The 24,961-nt window shown below is 43.0% G+C and overlaps 2 protein-coding genes across 2 annotated transcripts in view; one reads left to right on the top strand and one right to left on the bottom strand.

Annotated features, from left to right (window-relative positions):
- Window positions 1-3,780, top strand: part of LOC142381975 (multiple epidermal growth factor-like domains protein 11) — a 180,903-nt gene extending 177,123 nt beyond the window's left edge. Inside the window, exon 25 of the mRNA XM_075467346.1 lies at window positions 2,942-3,780. Within this exon, the coding sequence (XP_075323461.1) occupies window positions 2,942-3,153 (212 nt within the window). The 3' untranslated portion in view covers window positions 3,154-3,780. The remainder of the gene's footprint in view (window positions 1-2,941) is intronic.
- Window positions 3,781-10,847: 7,067 nt separating this feature from the next.
- Window positions 10,848-24,824, bottom strand: rab11a (RAB11a, member RAS oncogene family). Its single transcript, XM_075467330.1, has 5 exons — window positions 24,651-24,824; window positions 15,350-15,545; window positions 13,731-13,924; window positions 13,484-13,564; window positions 10,848-11,029 (listed from the first exon to the last, which is right to left on the bottom strand). Exons 1-5 carry the CDS (start codon window positions 24,688-24,690, stop codon window positions 10,893-10,895), a joined length of 648 nt encoding a protein of 215 aa, XP_075323445.1. The 5' UTR covers window positions 24,691-24,824; the 3' UTR covers window positions 10,848-10,892.
- Between the last annotated feature and the right edge of the window lie 137 nt (window positions 24,825-24,961).

Genomic DNA, 24,961 nt, shown 5'->3' with positions numbered 1-24,961 from the left:
AAAAGATATCGTGCAGATTTCATGCATAGACTACGGTGGCCAACACGTGCAAACGCGCTGCAAACGGCGAAACTAATCCAACAGTAAAACGCTGCAAGAGAAAAATGCGGCAATCACAAAAACGACCGGAGCACAGGCGCTGCAAAGCCCAAAACACATGCAAGAGAGAAACGCTGCAAACTTTAAAACACATGCATGAGAGAAACGCTGCAAACTTTAAAACACATGCAAGAGAGAAACGCTGCAAACTTTAAAACACATGCATGAGAGAAACGCTGCAAACTTTAAAACACATGCAAGAGAGAAACGCTGCAAACTTTAAAACACATGCAAGAGAGAAATGCTGCAAAGCCCAAAACACAATGGAAGTTCGCCAGGCCACTAGGGGGTCTCGAGCTGTGGGATAGGAGATCGACTATGGGAGATCTACCATGTTAATGAAAGAGAAGAAAGTCAAAAGGTACGTTGTCATTTGTCGTTTTTAAACACTTGGCCGTAATCTTTTACCTTATTACAGAAGAGCAGCGGAGTTATGTCGCTATAATAAGGTAAAAAATTACGGCCAAGTGTTTAAAAACGACATAAATGACAACGTACCTTTTGACTTTCTTCTCTTTCATTAACATGGTAGATCTCCCATAGTCGATCTCCTATCCCACAGCTCGAGACCCCCTAGTGGCCTGGCGAACTTCCATTGTGTTTTAAAGTTTGCAGCGTTTCTCTCTTGCATGTGTTTTGGGCTTTGCAGCGTTTCTCTCTTGCATGTGTTTTGGGCTTTGCAGCGTTTCTCTCTTGCATGTGTTTTAAAGTTTGCAGCGTTTCTCTCTTGCATGTGTTTTGGGCTTTGCAGCGTTTCTCTCTTGCATGTGTTTTAAAGTTTGCAGCGTTTCTCTCTTGCATGTGTTTTGGGCTTTGCAGTGTTTCTCTCTTGCATGCGTTTTAAAGTTTGCAGCGCGTGTGCTCCGGTCGTTTTTGTTATTGCCGCATTTTTCTCTTGCAGCGTTTTACTGTTGGATTTGTTTCGACGTTTGCAGCGCGTTTGCACGTGTCGGCCACCGTAATAGACACATGAGAAAAGAAATGTTTTTAACCTGGATTTAAAAATGTCTCCATTTATGTTAAATGTATACAATTATGTACAATTATGTTGACTTTCCGAGCCTGAAACTGCCCCGGAGCCCCCAGACATTGATGTGCACGGTTCACACGGAGATTTGTTTCTAAGACAGTGGTGTTGGGGGAGCCAAAGATAAACTGTGAAAGACCTTCAGGAAGCCTGCAGAACTATTGCTCAAGACCACTTTAAAAGATTTCAGGAAAGCCTGGAAAATAACGAGAATGAGGGCAAAAGAGAAAGTAAACAAATTCTATTATTCATTGAATCACGATTGGAAAAAGGACGCATGTCTTTGAGGCAACGTGTCGACCTAAATATAGAATCATTATTTAGAAGGACCAGAAGGCGTTCAGGCACTTTCTTCTTGGCTTCATGTCTGATGCCGGTCCTGTCACCAGATTAGATCTGAACACAGCATCTGAGGGAGAGACCTTTAAGGTGTAAACTCAGGACGATGAAGGCAGCCGGTGCAGAAAGCACCGCCCATCCCCAGGGAGGGAAACACTCACTCATATAAATATGATTATAGTTCTGACCAGAGGTGGGTAGAGCAGCCAAAAAATGCACTCAAGTAAAAGTACTGTTACTTCAGAATAATATGACTCAAGTAAAAGTAAAAAGTAGTCATCCAAATAATTACTTGAGTAAGAGTAAAAAAGTGCTTGGTGAAAAAATTACTCAAGTACTGAGTAACTGTTGAGTAACGTCTGATTTATTTGTTAACACAAGCATTCAATCAGACAGACAAAAATACTAAATAATCATCTTTAGGCAAATTAGAGTTCATCCAATTGATAGAATAAATTACAATGAGTTAATTAATTACAAAATAGCTTAAATTAAAATAATCCAGGTAAATTCAAGAACTTCAATAAAAACTAAAGGAGACTTAGGAAATGTTTAAAACATATGTAACCCATATGTAACCTAAAAAACAAACATTCACCTATCCATGGGGAAAAAACGAGTTTAGGAAACTTAGCGCTACATGTTTCCTCAAGTTAGATGTTGAGTTTCTGCTGAAATGTGCGTTTGTTTTGGTTGCCACAGAAGACACATAATGTAGCTGCTGTTTCTCACTCTTTGTAAGGTAAACATGCTTTCAGTATGAGGCCTCGTCTGCGTCTTCATTTCCCACCGTTGGTTCTGACATTTTCCATCTGTTTCTTTGTTTGTTTGCTACGACTGCTAATGCTAAAGCTAACCCGTCCCGCCGCTGAGATTGAGTATGGTCACGTGACCAGACTGCACGGCTGCGTCTGATTGGTGGAACACAGTCAGGTGGTAGAGCCTTTGGTGGAAGTCTCTCTCTCTGTCAGAATAAAACATTAAAATGAGGCGTACGCGGGGGGATAAAAATAATGAGGCGTAGAATACCAAAGAGGTAAGAAGAAAAGTAACCAGCTCATTGTAGTCTAATGTAGCGGAGTAAGAGGACAGTTTCTGCTGCACACATCTACTCAAGGAAAAGTAAAAAGTACAGAGATTTAAAACTACTCCTAGAAGTATAATGTTTTCAAAAACTTACTCAAGTAAATGTAACTCGTTAGTACCCACCTCTGGTTCTGACTCTGGGTCATAAAAAGCACAGCACCCGGGACAGGCGAAACATTTAACTGTATCATCGATGGAAAGTTGCTTTCTGATCACCTGAATGTTGATCTGCTGTTTGTCTCCATGTTTTCAGTCTGATTGGTGCACACAACAAATCAGGACTTTTACTGGTTGTTTTACATGTAAACCTCTGTATTCCACCTCTGATAAAGGTGTCGAGGCAAAATGAAACTCTTCATTTACTCTTCTGTTATCGTCTCCCTCCCTCAGAGCCGACCGTCAGCATCGTCCAGGGCGCCGGCGCCCCGCTGGTCCCCAGTTACCCTCAGAACCCGTACGACCTGCCCAGGAACAGCCACATCCCCAGCCACTACGACCTGCTGCCTGTGCGCCCCAGCCCCTCCCACAGCCACAGCCACAGCCTCTCCCTGCACAGCCACAGCCCCCCGCTGCCCGGCAGCCCCACCAGCTCGCTGCTGTAAACACCCGGACACCGGGACGTCCACAGGACCGGGACGTCCACAGGACCGGGAACTCCGGGTTCAACCACAAGCAGAAAACTGTGAGGCGCGTAGCTGGACACTCAGAGAACAACGGATGTTTGTGGTGTGAGCGTGTGTGTGTGCACTGCTGACTGATCCGATTCATATTCTAATGTTATCGTTGTAAAATCTCCAAACAACCCGAGCAGCTTCATGCCTTCACGGCTTCTTAAAGAGACGAAGACCGGGCCGTCACACCTGCAGACTGGACCTGACATCAGGGTCCTAAAGACATGAAGACATGCACACAAACTGCAGCCTCTTCAGACTCACACAACCTGTACAGGTGTGCTGTTTTTACACAGTTTCTTATTTCCTGTTTACATATTCAAAGACCCCGCCAGGGTCCGGGTCTTATCTCCGAAACTATGGCTGTGTTCGAAACCGCATACTTCTCCTACTACTCCTACTAACTTTTTGAGTTAGTATGTGAGTTTGAGTAAGCGAGAAGTTCCCGGATGCATACTAGATTCTCTGAAATGTTGGGTATGCATCATGAGGTTACTACTCATACTCAAACTACCCAAGATGCAACGTAACGTGACGTCGCCGATCGTCATTTTCTGTCAAAACGGCAGTTTCAAGCTAGCTACAACGAGGGTAGGTTCACTTCCTGTTTTCAAAACAAAAGCACCAATTGTATGGTAATGGCTTTCCCTATGATAAAAGGCAACGGGTATTTTATTTTGTGAAAATAACCGGAAGTGCGTTGCTCACTGCGGCTAGCTTTAGTAGCGCCGAATTCGTGGGAACAAAATTGTAAATAGCCGGTATTTTGTCAGGTTTTCAACGCGTTGGGGATCTAAACGACTACTTTCTCACCTGAAAATGTTTCAAATGTTGCTAAAGTTTACAGAGTTTAGAGCTTAAGAGAAATCAGCTTCAGGCCGGCTGATTTCGGCTCGGGCAGGAGCGAAATGCATTGTGGGTAAACGCTCTGCATACTGTCTGATCGATGAGTATGCAGTATGTAGTATGTAGTATGTAGTAGGCGGTTTCGAACACAGCCCAACTCTTTTTCTATGTGCTGTAGACAAAGTGCTGTGTCGGATGTACACTTACTGTACGCTTAGTGATCATCGTGCTTTCTCTTATTTGTGTCGAAGCTTAATACATGTGCATGCCAAAGATTATTCCAGATAAAAGTAGTTTTATCAGAACAACCCTTCTAGATTGGTTTTGAGCGCCATTTTTATTGTTGTCACGTGATCGTCTTAAGTGTGGAAGCGGCTCTGACCTGAAACATGTTCACTCTTAATACCTCCTCCTACTCTTCCCTAAGTTCATGACATAATCACAAACATGATGAAGGTTTCCAGCAAATTCTTATGTAATAGAGACAAATCAGAGCCCTCATGTATGTGAACCCCCTTCATGTTACAATCTGCACACAAAGTATGAAGACTCTCTTCCTTTTTGCACACTTTATTGTTAAAAAAAAAGTTCTGTTACTGGTGTGAAATTACAGATGTCTGACACTTGGTGGTGGTACTTTACATTCCCTATCTTTTTATTAGGGCTGGGCGAGTTAACTCGTTATTATCGTGTTAACTTGTTAATTATTTAACGCCGATAAATATTTAATCGAGCATTAACGCAGGTTTTATTATTGTAAAAGTCTGTTGAATGCATCACATTCACACAGTTACAGCAAACACCACGAAGCATGGAGTAACAAAATAAAGAGAAACTAGCAGGTAACATCACCGCTACAGGTGCTCCTCGGTCTCTGTGTGAGGCTAACGGAGCTAACCGGCGCTACTTCCTGTTTTGCTTGTTTCAACATAAAAGTACGCATTTCAAAATAAAAAAAATAAAAAAACTCCTGCATTTACAGCCAAGTTGAATTGTCTTCTCAGCGTAGTAGTTCCAGTCTAAAATATCACTTAAAGGCAAAACACACAACTGATAGCAGCAAGTCATTCAAGGAAACAGACAGTGGAGCGAGGCTTCTACATAAAAACTACAGAAAGATGCTGATGTTAAAAGTGTGTTTGCACAACAAATGTTATGGCACTTTCATTCATATGGCAGCACATTTAAAATAAAGCTAAATGCTAAAAGCTATACACTACTTTTGAATTCATTTTTGGATTTTGCATACAAATGCGATTAATCGTGATTAATCAGGGAAATCATGTGATTAATTAGATTAAAAATTTTAATCGTTGCCCAGCCCTAGTTTTTATTCAAGGAGAAACTGGTTCTAATAGGTTTGAGTCCTTTTAGATCAATAAAAAATGAGCGACTTATATTTTTACCTCCAAGTAATTGACGAAAGCTGCTCAAATCCAGATGTTCAAAACCTGCAGAAATCAACTCAACAAGCTGCAACTGCTGCCAGAGGAAACAGCAAAATACTGATTTCACAACTATTGAGTATCAATCCGGTCAGGAACCTGGTGTAAGCAGGAGGAAATAAATCTATTGAAATGACAAGTAGAACAGGTGAAGTAGTCTCTGAATTTATGTCATCTATAAGCAGATGTAAAACTAGATCTTAGTCAGCAATGTTTCAAGTAATAATCAGAACAAAACATTTAAAAACAACTCGAAGCAGAAGAGGGAGTCAGACGCAAAAATGCATCGAAAAGAGATTCGACCTGACCCGAGTCCCCGGGGACCCGAGGATCCCATCATGCCTCAGAGGACCTGAGGGGTCTGCAAGGGGGCAGTTAGGTGTGTTAAACCTCTGAAGAGATGAGTCTTTAGATGCTCTGATAGGTGGGAATGTCATGAAAGAAGACGACCCGAACCAAGCAGATGGTGTTTATTGCAGTGTTATTTTTGACAACCATCTTAGATTTAGTCTTAGTCTTAGTCTTTTGGACTAAAATGCTTATTAGTTTTAGTCACATTTTAGTCACTTCTATATGTGATAGTTTTAGTCTAGTCTTAGTCAAAAAAAAAAAGAAAAAATAAGTATAGTCTACCGTGTTAAGAAAATAGTATGGTCTTTACTATCAAACAAGCAGAACAAAAGCATAGCTTATTAACTGACCCTGTACTAAAGCTTTCTGATTTGTCATTCTGTACTGTGCGTGTGTCCCAACTTTACTGTAAGCGCACTAAACGCACAGGTCCTGGTTAGGGCTGCACAACGTCACTTGTGGCTTTTAGGCTAAAGCTAGCAGACTCTACGTATAACAGTAACTCGACCTGTTTAACATATCAAGTTACGTGCTGACAGAACGTACACACAAAGAGATAACCACACCATCACTGAATGTAAACATGCTGCTAAAGTAACACACACATAATGAATTGACGTTAGCGTAACAAAAGCTAACTTTAGCCTGAAGTTAGCAGCCCATTTGCGCCAGGAGTATGTGGAAAACGTACTAATGTATTAGCTTACTATGAAATTTATCGATTATGTTAACAGCATTTGTAACTTACCTTCGAAAAAATATTCCTGTGGCGAGCCTTAAGATGCCGTAGCAGATACTTTTTAGGTTTTAATTTGACACACACAATAAGCAGAAATGTCATGCATTTTAAACGTCTGACAGATCACTCACTAACATTTTCGTCCATTCTCGTCTCGTCAACGAAAACTCACACACGTCTCGTCATGTTTTCGTCATCAGAGAGCTATGTTTATCTCGTCACCGTCTCGTTATCGTCATGAAAAAAAGTGGCGTCAACGAAATGATTTTGTCATCGTTGACAAAAACAACACTGCTTTATTGCAAAGAGAAGGGTCCCCAGCATGGCGCCTTGGGGAACCCCAGCGTAGATGGATTTAAATTTGTCAAATTTATCCATTTAGAATTCAATCTGTGACACAAAGTGTGCAATAAATAAGGTGTCTGAATACTTTGTGTATAAGTTTAGCTTTGGCCAACAGCAATAACAGGATATGTCGACAATCAGATGTAAACGGCTTGTTTTTTCCTGCTTTTGTTCCATTTGCTCTGAAGATGTTTTTTCTTGCTCTTGTTGTTTCTTTATCTGTGAACTCGTTTCAGTAAATGTATCAAACAATGCTCATTGTTTCTGTTTCAAGCCTTGAACTTAATAAACTCATCGTAGCTCAGGGGCAGCGTTGCAATGAATTGTTCATGTAGAGTTGAAGGTGAAATTATTTGTGGTTTTAAGAACATTTTACGTACTTAAGTCATGTGATCAAACCGAGACGAACAACAGGGTGTCATCAACGTAAGGGTGCAAACCCATTTGTTGCAGGACCTTCGAAGATCAACAAAATGATATTTAAATATCAATAATGATGCCATTAGAGTTTAGTTTTGGGGTTTTTCTTTTTTCTGCATCTGATCAGAACAGAACTAAATCATGGCTACATTCTGTTTCATGTTATCTTTGATTGGTATCGGTAACAGACAACTGTATCATCACTGTATGACTGGTGACAGTCTGACTTTCAGATCCATTTAAACCTAATCAAACATTAACATATTATTGGAAAGTTAATGGTCATGATGGACTGGCAACATGCCCAGGCTGTACTCATCCTGACAGCCGGAAGAGGCTGCAGCCCTCTGCAAATACTTCATTTCCCCTCCTGGAATCAGCTTTTCTGTTCTATGTTTTATATGATCAGATGACTGTGGGACCTGCATGAAGCACCAGAGATGGGGACTCAAGTCACTGTGACTTGGACTTGAGTCGCTGTTTTGATGACTTGTGACTTGACAAAAAACAAGACTTGAGACTCGACTCAGACTTGGAAGTTAAAGACTCTGCACTTGACTTGACTTGAGACACGATGACTTGAATGACTTGAGTGTTAAGCATCAAGCATAACTTCCAACTTTGTTCGTCATTTGAAGATCCATTCTGACCGGTAAGTGCTCGTCAAATTAGCTAATATTATCCTGTTAGCCTAGTCGGTAGTTAGCTAACGTTAGCTTGATATGATACGGGGTGGACAGGTTGAACACATTGGCCAATGATGTTTACTGACAGTTACTTATATCTTTGTGTTTTCACTTTATTAAGATCAGATTCTGCAGGTAAAATTGCAATAATAAGGTGACTTGACTTTGACTTGACTTGCCCAAGAAAAAAAATACTTGGGACTTACATATGTGTGACTTGGTCCCATCTCTGAAGCACTACGTCCAACAATGTCAAAAGTCAGGATCCGTGGAGCATGAAACTGCTCTAAATGGCAACCAATAATTAGCTTCATTGACAAAGCTAATTGGGCATTTCCATTATCGATGTTTTAAACTGCATATTTATATTATTCCAGAATATTTTTGTATTCGCGCCCCCGTCTCGAGCTGAATGGACTCCTTCCAACTGGGCCAGCAACGTTCTACTCGAAACTCGAAGGATACAATTCAAGCTTTGGGTCGGTGCCACTACTTCTGTCATCAGTCAGAATCGAACAGAGTATCAAGTGTTTAGAATTTCCTCTTCAAGCAAAATGTGTCCTGTACTATGAAAACATTAAAAAACAGACATCTAAAGGTTTATGACTGGTGCGCTTTATTTAGATGAACTGATAACTTAAGATATAGACACAATTGTACAATTCATCAGTCTGTACAAAACATAAAACCATTCATTTTGACCCCCCTCTCACATTTTAACCCTCCAAAATTCACTGAAATGACATTTCACTCTTAAGTGTTTTTAACTGGAATTACAGTCAGTTACAGAATTCAATATAGTAAAAAAAGAGTAATCAAAATCACAATTCTTAAAAAAAAAAAATAATAATAATAAGAAAAAGGAACAATGGAAACAGCAGAGGTATGTGAACAGGATCAGGACTCATTCTCAGAGCAAAAGGAATCACTCCGTCCACCAGCTGCCGAGTCTGGAGAGGCCCGGGTTAGCATTAGCATTAGCGTTAGCATTAGCTTTAGCGTTAGCCCGGCTCAAACACTCCACAGCTACCAGTCTACCCTCTACCTCTAAAAAAACACACACACACACACACACCGAGTTCAGGCATTGCATATGTCTGCTAACACACGAGGAACTGGGAATTCAACAGAACACACACCCAGGAGTTTGAGCTCTGTCAGTTTACAGACCCGAATGAACGCCGTTGGCTCGCTCAGCGTGGAGGCGCCAGCTGCCGGACCTTCAAGATTTCATGGACAGAAATGATAATGTTAGCTACGTAAGGCGATGCGACGAGGAGCGGCGGTCCTACAAAGAGCCATGCATTGTGTTGAAGTCAGAGGCAGCTCGGTGTACGTAGGCTTCATGTGACAGGGAGCGACGAAGCTTGGTTTAGGGGGGCGGACGTGACGCGAGCTGTTGGCGGGTCGATGAGAGGCGGTGGAAGGTGAAGGAGGCACTGTGAGCAGAACAACGCGGCTCAATCCCTCGAGTTGGTTTCACTTTCAATTCCTTTTGTTTTTGCCAGAGAAACATCGCACGCTGAGGGCGAGCTCAACATCGCGTTTTGGTTCTTTAACGGCGTTGGCGCCGTCTTTTAAAAAAAAAAGAAAGGCGCACAAATCTGACAAAGAGGTCCGGATTCTGTAAGTGCAGCAAGAATCTAATCCTAACAAAAGAAAGCAGGTATCTAAATTCATATAACAGTGCAAGATTAAGAAAATTCCATGCTCATGAAACCCTGCGAGACATTTTCCATTCGTCTTTCTCAGTGGTCCTACCTACAGTTTGTGGTTACATGCAAAACAGGAGATTTGATTCTAATATAGGAATGTCACACAAGAACTCTACCTTATTTCCTTCTTTTTAATTCCTTCATTTGCCTTAGAAGTGCTCCAGGAAATAAAATCCAAACAGCCATGTGCTAGTTTCTGCATAGTTGTTGTCAAATATGTCACAAATGAATGTTGTTTTTAAAGGTTGGAGCAGGAAAGCCTGATGGATTAACGTGTCTTCGGTACCTCTCAGGGTGACGCCACGCTGAGAGTTCAAACAGGACGACCACCGACGTTCAGGGGGTCCCGTTTAGCTTCTTTTTTTTTAAATGACACACAACCTCGAGGCAATGATAGTGTTCCAGATTGATTCTCCCACCCGGAAACAATGTGCGGCGCAGCGGAGCGCGGAAAAAAAGCCGCCCGAACCTGCTCGCCAGGCGGATTCTAATGATTCTGCCGTCGTATTCACAGCGATCAGATCAAAAGGAGCAGGCGTGCTCGATGCGTCCACGTTGTTTCCAAACAGTACATTGCACTAAAGAGGAGGAGGGGGGAGGGGCTAAAAATGACAGGAGAGGCTTGGTTAAGAGGAATAAGCTTCAGAGCAACTTTTGATGTGCTTTAAATTCATACACACAGAGAAGAAGATACGAGACGGGTCGTTAAAAAAGGCGGAGAAATCAACAGGAGCACGGAGCAGAGAGGAAACAAATCACATTCAGATATTAAGACATTTCTGTGACATGTCAGCGCATCTACAGTAATGAAATCTAACGTGATATGAAATGCCTGCTGTCCTGCAGTAGCCTAAAGACACAGGGGCTCCACTAGGGGGGGACACACCCCGTCTGTCTCATACTATTTACCTGGGGAAGGGTGGAGGGGAGGGGGGGGCAGGTACAGGTGGGCGCAGAGTTCAGGTCACAGCCGTGAGGCTGCGGCTCGTTTCTTTAACACCGAGCGGTACGCCGAGGCAGTCTGTTCTCTTAGGGTGGGGGGGTGGGGGTGAGAGGTGGAGGGGGGGGGGGGGGGGGGAGGAGGAGAGGGGGGGGGGGGGGTAGCAGCAGATCCACGGCCGGGCTAGATGTTCTGACAGCACTGCATCTTTGGTTTGTTCTCAGTGGGCTGCACCTGGATGTTGACCACGTTGTTGCTGGGCGACATGTCGCTCTCCTGGCGCTCCGACATCTGCTTCTGAGAGACGATGCGGTAAATCTCTGAAGGAGGGGGGGCAGGGGGGAAAGAAGAGGTTACACAGAGCTACCACCATCCAAGGCTGTGTTCAAAACCGCATACTTCTCCTACTACTCATACTAACTTTGAGTTAGTATGCGAGTTTGAGTAAGCGAGAAGTTCCCGGATGCATACTAGATTCTCTGAAATGTTGGGTATGCATCATGAGGTTACTACTCATACTCAAACTACCCAAGATGCAACGTAGCGTGACGTCGCCGATCGTCATTTCCTGTCAAAACGGCAGTTTCAAGCTAGCTACAACGAGGGTAGGTTCACTTCCTGTTTTCAAAACAAAAGCACCAATTGTATCGTAATGGCTTTCCCTATGATAAAAGGCAACGGGTATTTTATTTTGTGAAAATAACCGGAAGTGCGTTGCTCACTGCGGCTAGCTTTAGTAGCGCCGAATTCGTGGGAACAAAACTGTACACAGCCGGTATTTTGTCAGGTTTTCAACACGTTGGGGATCTAAACGACTACTTTCTCACCTGAAAATGTTTCAAATGTTGCTAAAGTTTACAGAATTTAGAGCTTAAGTGAAATCAGCTTCAGGCCGGCTGATTTCGGCTCAGGCAGGAGCGAAATGCATTGTGGGTAAACGCTCTGCATACTGTCTGATCGATGAGTATGCAGTATGCATTATGTAATATGTAATATGTAGTATGCAGTATGTAGTATGTAGTATGCAGTATGCAGTATGTAATATGCAGTATGCATTATGTAATATGCAGTATGCAGTATGCAGTATGCATTATGCATTATGCAGTATGTAGTATGCAGTATGTATTATGTATTATGTAGTATTCAGTATGTATTATGTATTATGTAGTATGCAGTATGCATTATGTAATATGCAGTATGCAGTATGCAGTATGCATTATGCATTATGCAGTATGTAGTATGTATTATGTATTATGTAGTATTCAGTATGTATTATGCATTATGTAATATGCAGTATGCATTATGTAATATGTAGTATGTAATATGCGGTTTCAAACACAGCCATAGTCTTTTATTTCCATCTTTCCCACTCAGTCATCTGACGTTTAAGCTCCAAGATTTCTCATTCAAAATCAGAGATTCATGCAGCTTCCGTCATCGGGTGAGATGCTGGGGAGTGAATCACAAATCGAAAGATAAAGCAGGGAGGAGAGGAGTTGACATCTGAACCAACTTAATTTGCCTGATCTGTTCTGCACCTCTGACCTGAGTGGAAATGCAAATAACCCGCCTCTCATCAAGCTTCAGATTGTTGGTCAAAACGCACCAAATTAGCCGCTTTATATTTCACTATTTTCCCCTTTTGGTTAAAATTTAAAAGGCTTTTCTGGACATACGAACATAAGGTGGTTTTATGTTTCCAGTTGATCAAACTAATGATTACACAAGCCGAGCCACTCCCAAAGAGATAAGCCAGCATGATGTGATAAAGTGAACCCACAGCAGTCTGTGTCCGGCCGCCTCCCAGATAACAAAGACTCGGCTGTGCAGCACTCCCTCAACAGGTGGGGAGTGGGGTTGTAGTTTATAAAAATGTTAAAACAAAAACCCTGGAAATCTTGGCTACACGATTTATTATTTCTACTGAAATTGGAGAAAATCAAATTCAGCCTTAGAGGCCGCCCCGAGAAGTTTTCCTCTGGAAACCGCTACTTGACTATGTTGATAAACTCCCTGCAACTGAAATGTCCCCCTGATTCTTTACCCATACCTTGCCCGGTCCACCCCCCCACCCCTTAGGTTTGACTCTCTGGGAACAGCGGGCTGATCTACTGAATATGCAGGCAGCAAACAAACAAAAGTGTTATGTTGCAATCCTCGTTTTTCCCTTTATTTATTATTTATTTTATATTCTATATTTTATTTTTATTTTCTGCCTACTTTATTCACTTACTTAACTGAAGGTAACCATGTTTATGTCTTGTCTTTGTTTTCATTCTTTTTGTCCTCGTTTTTCCCTTTTTTTTTTTATTTTTATATTTTCATTTTTATTTTATATTTTCTTATTTTTTATTTTATTTTTATTTTTATTATTAATTTTTTTTTTCTGCCTACTTTATTCACTTACTTAACTGAAGATAACCATGTTTATGTCTTGTCTTTGTTTTCATTCTTTTTGTCCTCGTTTTTCCCTTTTTTTATTTTATTTTTATATTTTTATTCTATATTATTTAAATGTTTTTAATTTTCTGCCTACTTTATTCACTTACTTAACTGAAGGTAACCATGTTCATGTCTTGTCTTTGTTCTTTTTGTTTTATCTCACACTTATCCAGCTCAACTGGGTACACTAACCTCTTTATATAAAGTAATAAGGGTCTCTTGGATGGGTGTTGGGGTTATGCAGAAAAATAAAAATGTGACTCTTTTGATGTATTGTGTACTGCAGCTGTGAATCAATAAAAATATTATAAAAAAAATTAAACAACACACACCTGTCAGAATGGTCTGGAAGGCCGTCTCGACGTTGGTGGAGTCCAGAGCTGACGTCTCCAGAAAAGACAAACCGTTCTTTTCTGCAGGGCAAAGGTGAACAGTCGGCCGTGAAATACGCAACATTCCACTGATAGAGAGCCGGTTTGACCCGTTACGCAGAAATATCTGATCCTGAGACTCCCAGAAACTTACTTAGTGAGACATTGAATTGCTTAAAAGTCAACAGAAGAAGATCCAGACACATACCAGCAAACGCCCGAGCCTCGTCGGTGGGAACGGCCCGCAGGTGGCGCAGGTCGCTTTTGTTGCCCACCAGCATGATGACGATGTTGCTGTCGGCGTGGTCTCTCAGCTCCTTCAGCCAGCGCTCCACGTTCTCGTAGGTTAAATGCTTGGCGATGTCATAGACCAGAAGAGCGCCGACGGCTCCGCGGTAATACCTGCAGCAGAGACGGGCGGATTTATTCCAGGATTTCTGATTTCCGGCAGTCTGTGAGTCACAGCTACAGAAAACGCCTGCCGGCAGCCGCGCCTGTTACGGTGTTTGCTGCTCGGTCTGCACAGCAGGCAGTGATACGAAGGGAGAGAAAATAGGGCCAAGCGATTATGAGGTCTGACTTTTTCCTGGAGAACCATTTTGTGATGCAAATGTATTACTCTTTTGAACGCATATTGTTCTGAGAAGCAAAACGCTTTATTTTTTAAACCCCAGCCAACTAGCCGGACTACCTTCATCAACACCAAAACGAGGCTGGAACTCTGCTCACAGGACGCAGCAGGGGGTAAGCAGATGTTCAGAAATGATGTTGCTGATATGGGATGTCATACAGCTTCATGTCAAAAGAGGCGAACTATCCCTTTAAAGCCAAAGTCTGGTCGCAGAGCCAGCAGGTCCAGGAGGGAAACCCAGACATCCCTCTCTCCCCAGAGTTGCTCTTCAGCTCCTCCTGGAGGATCCTGAGGCGTTCCCAGGTCAGACGGGATATATAATCCCTCCAGAGAGTTCTGGTTCTGGTTCTGCCTGGGGGCTTCCTCCCAGGATGCATCCTAACCAGATGAACCACCTCAGCTGACTCCTTTCTATCTAGAGGAGCAGCGGCTCTACTCCCAGCTCCCTCCGGATGTTGGAGCTCCTCCCCCTTTCTCTAAGGCTGAGCCCCGCCCCCCTCTGAAGGAAACTCATTTCAGCCGCTTGTATCCACGACCTCCTTCTTTGGGTCTCTACCCAGATGTGTGACCACAGGTGAGGGTTGGAGCAAAGATGGAGCAGCAACCTGAAAGCTTCTGCTTCCGGAGCAGCGCCCTCATTACTGCCGACGGAGCCCCGATCCGTCTGTCCATCTCTGACTCCAACTCACCGTCACTGAGAACAAGATCCAGAGAAACTGAAACTCCTCCAACTGAGGCAGAGAAGAAGAACCACGGCCTGGGATCTGGAGGAGCTGACTTTCATCCCGGCTGCTTCACACTCAGCTGTGGACTGAAGGTCACGGCCTGAAGAAGCCAACAGAACCACATCATCTGCAAAAAAGCAGAGATGTGACCCCGAGGTTCCCCAACCAGACGACTACACCTCCAGATCCTGTCCATGAAAACCACCAACAGGGTCGGAGACGAGGGGCGGCCCTGGTGGAGTCCAACACGAACCGTAAACCAGCTCCACTTTGGACCAAGAACATGGACACAGTCCCAACTTTGGTTATACGGGGACCGAATAGCCCCTTAAAAGTGACTCCATACCCCCGCAGAATCCCTTGGGGGAACACAGTTGTAGGCCTAACACATGTAGACTGGGTGGTCTAACTCCCATGATCCTCAGTAACTGTGAGGGTGAAATCAAAGAAACATTGGCGCTCTGCACTCACGCTGACGTGATGGCGCGGTAGCGCTCCTGGCCTGCCGTGTCCCAGATCTGGGCCTTCACCGTCTTGCCGTCCACCTGGATGCTGCGCGTGGCGAACTCGACCCCGATGGTGCTCTTACTCTCCAGGTTGAACTCGTTTCGGGTGAAGCGGGACAGCAGGTTACTCTTTCCCACGCCCGAGTCACCGATAAGGACCACTGAGGCACAGAGAGGGGGGGGGAAGAAGCGGCCATTAACCACCTGAGCTGCAGGAAAAGGTCCCAGAACTAAACATTTATCACAGAAAAAAAATACGACCATTTTATTTAGGGCCGGGCGAGTTAACTCATTATTATCGCGTTAACTCGTTAATTATTTAACGCGATAAATATTTGAACGCGCATTAACGCAGTTTTTTTTAATTATTTTTTTCATTTTTCATTTTTTTTGGGGCTTTTGTGCCTTTAATGGATAGGAAAGTTCAGAGAGACAGGAAGCAGGGGGCAGAGAGAGGGGGAACGACACGCAGTACAGGGCTGTCCGATGCGGGACTCGAATCAGCTGCAGCGAGGACTATAGCCTCTGTACATGGGGCGCCTGCTCAACCTACTACGCCACGGACCGCCCCTGTTTTATTATTTATTTTATTATTGTAACAGTCTGTTGCTCACAGGCTTTTATTTTGTAAAAGTCTGCTGCTGTCTGCTGTGGAACAGGAAAAGAAAGTAATCGGCGGATCCACCAAACATGGAGAAGGGTACGGAACTTTTACTCGGCCATTTTCATTTTAAAGTTCTTCCAGACGGCGGAGTCGACAGAACCAAAGTCATCTGTAAACACTGCCAAGTTGAATTGTCTTCTCAGCGTAGTAGTTCCAGGCTAAAATATCACTTAAAGGCAAAACACACAACTGATAGCAGCAAGTCATTCAAGGAAACAGACAGTGGAGCGAGGCTTCTACATAAAAACTACAGAAAGATGCTGATGTTAAAAGTGTGTTTGCACAACAAATGTTATGGCCCTTTCATTCATATGGCAGCACATTTAAAATAAAACTAAATGATAAAGGCTATACACTACTTTTGGATTCATTTTTGGATTTTGTGTACAAATGCGATTAATCGTGATTAATCAGGGAAATCATGTGATTAATTAGATTAAACATTTTAATCGTTGCCCAGCCCTAATTTTATTACAATAATTCAACTAATTTCTGCCTGTGCAAAATCAGTTCTACAACAATACGTTGTGATTTTCTTCAGGCCTTCATGGAATTAACAGAATTCAAGGCGTATTAATGAGGTTTAATATACAATATTTGCCATTTACTGTAGATCTCATATGATTAACACTGATACAAGTGACATAATAAGCATAATAATATGCTTATTATGTTCGCAGTTAATCATTTTCCCCACATAAAGTGCGTTCTGACTTCATACGGACGAGGTGACACCATACTCATCGTCCTGTCAGCCTAACAGACCACAGAACATTCACTCTGTCATGTGATGACATCTGCATTTCATCCAAAATTACTTAAAACAAGAACTCGATTATTAATCTGCAGCTGTTCTGAGTCTGTCTTTTGTTTCTCTTTCTGTTTAGGGTCCAGGTTTTGGTGCCTTCCTGCTCTGCTTTCAGCTGTTTGTTGTTGTTTTTTTTGAGCCATTAACAGGATGCTGCTGTGCGATCCGGCGTGGACAAACAGCCCAACACACATCATGTTTTGTTGATTAGTAGAGCTATAAATAACACACAGAGGATATGTGTTGCTAAAGCAAACACAAGACAAAAACAGTCTGTGTCGGTCACACCAGAGCTGCGACGCAAAGTCGATTAAATGCGGCAGAATGACCTCCTGGTGCGACCGGAGGGGGAAATATCGTCAATGCAATTGATTACAATGCGTGGGACTGATGTAATCCAATCCGATTTGTTCATAAAGCACATTCAAAAAACAACAACAGTTGACCAAAGTGCTGTAGACAGAAATAAAAGTCCCAGTAGACATAAAACACATGCACAAAGCCGAAAGCAAGAGGGACGCCCGGCTGACCCCTGAGTGCAGGGCGAGGTTGGACAGGCGGGGAATGATTCTGTCTGAGGGGGAGTCTGACAACTGGGGGTGGGTATTGGCAAAGAAGTCACGATTCGATTCGAATCACGATTCACATGCCATGATGCGATACTATCACGATGCATCACGATACTTGAATTATTGCGATGCATCGCGATATTTTCACTGAACGTACTTAAAAAAAAAAAAAAAAATACAGCCATTACCAGTGGCTGACTGGCTGCGTATGATCTGGATAGTGTCTTCAATTGATACATAACTCAAAGCAAATCAATTCATAACTGTATTTATTGAAACAACTTTTGGAGGCATTGCCATTAAAACAAATATTACTGGACACACACATCACAAAAAGTGCGTAGGATTTATAAAACTTACAATAACAAAATAGGGATGATCAGTACAGACAAAAAAAAAAAGTGCATAGGCTTTATAAAACTATAAAAAATATATATATATTGCAAACATCCCTTGCAGCGAAATACATCAATTGCATGTGTCCTATCATTAAAAAAAATTAAATTAAAAAATATATATATATATTTTTTTTTTTTAAATAATCGATATATGGCGTCAAGAATCGATGCAGTAGATCCCGAAAATTAGAATCGCGATGCATCGTCATGACGATTATTTTGCACACCCCTACTGACAACCGTCTGCTTTAAGGCTGATTTATGCTCTCCGTCGCTTGCGTGCGTCGGCCAACATTTCTATCTATCCGTCAAGGGGCCGGAGACTCGCGGAGACCGCAAGGGTTGTGATTGGTCGGCTAACAACATAATTTCTGGAATCACTTTCCCGGTTTAGCTCCTTCCTCTCAGAACAACAACACCGCCATTTCTGAAAGAGTTTACTGTGTGCCGGTCAATATTTGGGCCGTTTCTCAATATGCGTTCTCGTGTCCTTCTGAAACGTCATCACCGAAGGACCAAGTACTGTTCCAATTCAAAGTACGCATCCAGACAAGTACGCTCCACATTCCCGGATGTGTGCTTGCTCCGCCCATTTTATCGAGTTTGCTTCTGTGGCGACGTGTGTGGACTTCAGACAGCTTGCTGTCCCAGGAAGCAGTGCGGCACGAGCGATGATGACGCGGTTCCAAATGCACAATGAGCGTACTTGTGTGCTCAGAAGTCTGTACTTCTGACAAGTCCATACTTGTAAACACAAGAGTTCGGACTTGCGTACTTGGGTATTGAGAAACGGCCGTGGTCAAAATTATTTGCATTTCAACATCAACAAGCTCCAACTCCAACAACAGTCTTTCTCTCTCGGTCGCCATCGTTCACTGTGAGGAGTGGAACGGAGCCGGAAGATGAACAACCAATCAACCACTTTCACCATAGACGTCGCCAGATTGGGTCGTCTAACGTAGCGCCGCCTACTGATCGGGAGGTGAACTGCCTTGCGTATCCGACAGCCCGACGGAGAACTTCGAAAGGACGGAGTCGTATTGACGGATAGCGACGGAGAAGCATACCGAGGCCTTAAGGAAAGCCACGAATTTATTGTCTCCAGTGTTGCCAACTTAGCAACTTTGTCACTATAGTTAGTAAATATTCAGACCCCTCTAGGAGACTTTTTTCAAAGAGCCACGAGCTACAAATCTAGCAACATTTTCCAGTGTTATTGGAGACTCGAGTAAAAGCATGTACGTACTCTTCTCAACGAGCGGCAGGTGCCGCTGTGGGCCCCTCCCTCCTCCCAAAGCCCTCTCAGGTCTCGGAGGCTGTGTTCGAAACCGCATACTTCTCCTACTACTCATGGTAACCTTTTTGAGTTGGTAAGCGAGTTTGAGTGAGCGAGAAGTTCCCGGATGCATACTAGATTCTCCGAAATGTTGGGTATGCATCATGAGGTTACTACTCATACTCAAACTACCCAAGATGCAACGTAACGTGACGTCGCCGATCGTCATTTCCTGTCAAAACGGCAGTTTCAAGCTAGCAACAACGAGGGTAGGTTCACTTCCTGTTTTCAAAACAAAAGCACCAATTGTATGGTAATGGCTTTCCCTATGATAAAAGGCAACGGGTATTTTATTTTATTTTGTTGCTCACTACGGCTAGCTTTAGTAGCGCCGAATTCGTGGGAACAAAATTGTAAACAGCCAGTATTTTGTCAGGTTTTCAACACGTTGGGGATCTAAACGACTACTTTCTCGCCTGAAAATGTTTCAAATGTTGCTAAAGTTTACAGAGTTTAGAGCTTAAGAGAAATCAGCTTCAGGCCGGCTGATTTCGAGCTCGGGCAGGAGCGAAATGCATTATGGGTAAACGCTCTGCATACTGTCTGATCGATGAGTATGTAGTATGGAAGTATGCAGTATGTAGTATAGAAGTATGCAGTATGTAGTATGTAGTATGCAGTATTTAGTATGGAAGTATGCAGTATGTAGTATAGAAGTATGCAGTATGTAGTATGTAGTATGCAGTATTTAGTATGCGGTTTCGAACAATTTATTTCGGGAAATTACAGCGTTCTGGTCCACTGTGTCAAAAAGCAGCAGTCGAGTCTAAAAACAGAAGGACGGCACGATTACCAGAATCAGCAATCAGCTAAAAATGTGTCATTAAAACCCTTAAAAGTGCAGATTCTGTGCTGTGAGAGTTTGAATGATCCAACCAGACAGAATGAAGTCGTGTTCTTTACTCTGAGTAAGACGCCATCATGTAAACAGCTGCACCTCGACCTGAAGTAGCTTATGCTCAGAGTAGGTAATAATAAAGTGCATCTCTGTGGAATCTACACGCTTTAATAACACCTTTACGTCCACCTGGAGCTTTTATCTCATGTCTTTTGTCTCCACAGTTGAGAGGAAACTTATTAGAAGTGACTTTGGGATTCTTTTTGAGGAGCTCAGCTGCTTGTTTTGTGCTCGGGTCGTCCTCCGGGGTCGTCCTCCGGGTACGTCCGGCTCGGTTTGACAGAGTAAACAACGTGTCAGAGCTCCAGTTTCAGCACAACCAGATGACATCAACGTCTCAACTTTGACAGACTTACTATTCAGCATTATTTCACCACTATAATCAGGGTTGCCAGGTCTGTCTAAACAGCACGTTTGGTGCTCCTTTCACTGCTCTTCTTCCCCAAAAAACACAGGTGACCCTGGAAGAGCAGAACCGTGCAGCTGATGGAGATTTTTAGCCGTTTTTTTTCACCGGAGCAGGCTGCTGGTGGGCAGGATTTGTGGTATCAAGCTACGTTTTCTTTCTTCCCGAACCGCCTAATGGTGACTGAAGGGAGCAAAATACTTTCTGTGCTCAGAACAAAGAGGCCTCAGAACTTTGTTTTTGGTCATTTTTATCTGTAGATTTACAGACTTTACAGGAGTTTTAACTTCTTTATCTTCCTGATTGTGTGACAGGTCCCATGTGGCTTTTTCCTTTTGATCTTAGATGTTCTAAGAAGTGGATTTTTTTTTGTTCAAATAATGTTCAAATAAACTGCATGGCCTCTACAATGTTATCTTTATCGTGTCTTCAAAGCTCGTTATATCTTAATTTGTCTGTGGCCCACAGAAACAAAGAGAAAGTGTCATCAGCCACCTTCAGACTCTCTCTAAAACCTGATAATCAGGTCAGAAATCTCGGGGTAATATTGGACTCAGACCTGAACTTTAACAGCCACATTAAATCTGTAACATCAGCAGCTTTTTACCATCTAAAAAACTTTGCCAGAATCAAAGGAATAGTGTCTAAACCAGACTTAGAAAGACTGATCCGTGCGTTTGTCTCCAGCAGGTTAGACTGCTGTGACGGCCTGCTCACTGGGCTCTAAACGGGCTGTAAGACAGCTGCAGTACATCCAGAACGCTGCTGCTCAAGTCCTGACTAGAACCAGGAAATACGACCATATTAGTCCAGAGCTCAGGTCTCTGCACTGGCTTCCTGTCGCTCAGAGAATAGACTTTAAAACAGCTCAAGTCTCTTCATGGTCAGCACCAAAGTGCATCTCTGACATGTTAGAGCCACATGAACCAACTGGGGCTCTGAGACCCTCAGGAAGGGGTCTCCTGCCCCAGGGAGGGGTCTGCTGCCTCAGGGAGGGGTCTGCTGCCTCAGGGAGGGGTCTGCTGCCCCAGGGAGGGGTCTCCTGCCTCAGGGAGGGGTCTGCTGCCTCAGGGAGGGGTCTCCTGCCCCAGGGAGGGCTCTCCTGCCTCAGGGAGGGGCCTCCTGCCCCAGGAAGGGCTCTGCTGCCCCAGGAAGTGCTTTGCTGCCCCAGGGAGGGGTCTCCTGCCCCAGGGAGGGGTCTCCTGCCTCAGGGAGGGGTCTGCTGCCCCAGGAAGTGCTCTGCTGCCCCAGGGAGGGGTCTCCTGCCTCAGGGAGGGGTCTCCTGCCCCAGGGAGGGGTCTCCTGCCTCAGGGAGGGGTCTGCTGCCCCAGGGAGGGGTCTCCTGCCCCAGGGAGGGGTCTCCTGCCTCAGGGAGGGGTCTCCTGCTGGGGCCCAGAGTCAGGACTAAACAAGGTGAGGCTGCGTTTCAGTTTTATGCTCCTAACATCTGGAACAGTCTTCCAGAAGATGTGAGACAGGCCTCAGCTCTGACAATGTTTAAATCCAGGCTGAAAACAGTTTTTAGCTGTGAATACGACACCTGAAAGTATTTATCTGCTCTCTTTGCTTTTAAATTAACTAATGAATGATTATTTTTTATGTTTTATGGAATGATTTTATTGCCTTCTTGTGATTTTATGTAGCCGTGAAGCACTTTGAGTTGTGCTCTACAAATAAAATTGCCTTGCCCTGGTAAAATGATGCTATCAAACACTGTTCCCTCACAATAAGTTGTGAGATTTCCATCTTTCTTTGTCTTAGTTTTCCTTGTACAGCAGGAGTAGATGAAACCGCACAGTTCTCAGGGAGGTTTATAAATATTTGGTTAGCAGTTTTACTCCAGAACATGTTGGAAAAGTATTTTAATTACATAAACATTTTCCATCCAATTGTAATACACTCATTTAACTTTGAGGGTCACATTTAATATGATACGTTGATCCAGTCTGAATAAATTAAATAACATTAGATTGATTAGATTCACTCAATGCGACTTTAAACATAAGACTCGTGTAAACTCACTGCATGCAGAATACACGCACTAAAGTTTTCTGTATGAATTAACAGACTTAATTTAATTAAATCTGACATTATTTTCTGTCCTCACTCATTAAAGTGAAAAAACGTTTAATTAAATGTTTTCTTTTACACTGAATGAACATAATACAGCTAAATCTACTTCAAATGAAAAACACTGACTCAAATATACTCCAATAAATCATTACAATAAAGTATAAATCAACCAATAAAACTTACAGATTAATCCACCCAACATTAAAGTGGCGTAAATATTAATTAATTCAATCTTATAACCTAAAAATAGGGGTTATGATTTTAAAAATGAGTCTACTTTTACTTTAGATGGACTGTATTACAGCTACTCTTTACCACAGATGTCTCTTTAAGTGTTTAAAGATTTGTTTATTCCTCTCCGTTTGTAGCCACACATTAAAGCAACAGGAGAGAAGTTTGTGAACCTTAAAGCTATGCGCTTCTGACTCGTTTTGATGTACATTTACTTTAGTTATGCACATTTCCAAGCCTGAGAGATTCCCGTGTACGGCTGTGCACGTGCAGGCCTCACACTTTATGACAGTGGTGTTACATCTTACGACTGCAGGGGGAGCCAGAGAGCAGATGGGGCTGACAACAAACACGATTTTATGAATTCATTCGACTTTTGGGTGCAGAACAATTTCTTTTTAAAGAAATAAGGTTTTCTCTTTAACTTCTGCCACCCCCTCTGGGCTTTCATGGTTCAACCACACAAAGTTTGTTTAAAGATTAAGATTGTTTACGCAGTGTCCGTGCATGATGCTAAAGATATGTTGGACATTTTTACCGTGGAAAAGCCGGGGTTTGTCCACTTGCTAAAGACTTTGGATACCAGGTATGTGCTCCCCAGCAGAAGCTGCCTCGCCTCAGTTGTACAGCTGTACACGGCACGGGTCAGCATTCTTTACAATGTCGGGGTTATTGCATGTTATAATTGTTACGAGTGTATTTCCTTAGCTTGTGCTGGCTGTACTTTAAACTCAAAGGGAAATTCAGTTCAATGTACATATCCCAGAAGGGAAATTCTTTGTGTTTTTATTAACTTTATTGCTCAAGTAAAAGCTAAAATTGTAAAGAGTCATTTACTTGTCATTTTACTTTGTTTTAAAGACAAAAACAACAACAAAAGAATATAGATTAAAGTCGAAAATCGACTTTGGGGGTAATCAGAGATTTTTTCTTTAGGCCACATCGCCCAGCCCTGGTAAATCTGATCAGATTATCTGGCTCCTTCTGGTAAAGTTCGTCTTGTTTTGAGCTCTTTGAGCTGGCTGTTCCTCTGAAAGAGGCCTCACAGCATCTACAGGCTGTCTGGACTCTAATAAAGTCCTTAATGCCTCAATTAACATGCTTCATTACGTCGTGACGTACTTGCGGTCATGCAATAACAGCACCCCTAAACGGAAACACGTGAAGAAACAATGAAGTTATATTCAACTGTCTGATTTAGCCTTTTACTTTTCTGCTGTTTGTCTGGTTTAGGTGGAGGAATCCCCAACAGGACCTACAGATAAAACGGTTGCAGAACGGTTACTATGCTGATGTTAGTGATGTAAGAGTGGACTTTGATGGTTGATCATGTGTTTTTATTAATCGCCATGTGACAGCAATGACTCTCTGCCACCTTCCAGCAGCCTACGGTCAGTTTGTTTACTTAGGCTCTGCCCTCGGAGTCAGTCAACAACAATAAAACATGCTAACAGTTAGCCCTGCTTTTCGGCTCCAAGTTTTAATTGAAATCTGTGAAATATTCCTAACGTGTCTCAGGATAGTCATCGGTCCCACTGGCTGGCTGGCTGCCTGGATCTCATGAAGATAATGCGATAACGGTTAGGTGTGTCCCACGCGCCCACTGACATCAGGCTAACGCCAGCTAGCTGCGAGCGTTAGCCACGACCGCCCTTAGGTTAATTAACTGCAACTACCAACGCGGGATTAGAAATGTACTGTTTCCGCCGGTTATCAGGAGCTCTTCTAAAGTATCGTGCGCGGATTTAATGTGTTGACACGTTCCAGAGAGTTCGGTTAGACGCGATCAGAACACAAAGGCTGACGGCGGCGGTTCCGTTAGCCTGTCAGCTAACAGTACTGCAGAGATAAAAAAAAAAAAAAAGATAAAACTATCACATTACCTTTAAACAGATAGTCGTATTCATCGTCTCTGGTGCCCATTGTCTTCCCAAAACGGAATCGGATGTAGATTTAATTTGTTTTTAACAAAAAAAAAACGGAGATCTCCGGTGTTTTCTTTTCCTACAGGAATCTGTTTGGAAGCTGTACTTCCGCAGTTTCTTCTTCTTCGTCCTTGGACGCGTCGGCGGTATACAATAAGAACACTGACCCCTAGTGGCCAGCCGCAGGAACTGCGTAGCTTACTTTTTTACATTTTTCTTTCATTTCAGGTCCAAACCTCTTTTTTAAAGCTTTCTTTAGAGTTCAATAT

This window comes from Odontesthes bonariensis, chromosome 1, assembly GCF_027942865.1.
Source record: "Odontesthes bonariensis isolate fOdoBon6 chromosome 1, fOdoBon6.hap1, whole genome shotgun sequence".
NCBI lineage: Eukaryota > Metazoa > Chordata > Actinopteri > Atheriniformes > Atherinopsidae > Odontesthes > Odontesthes bonariensis.
Note: the sequence above shows the minus strand (reverse complement) of the source record. Positions and strands in the feature narration are given on the sequence as shown.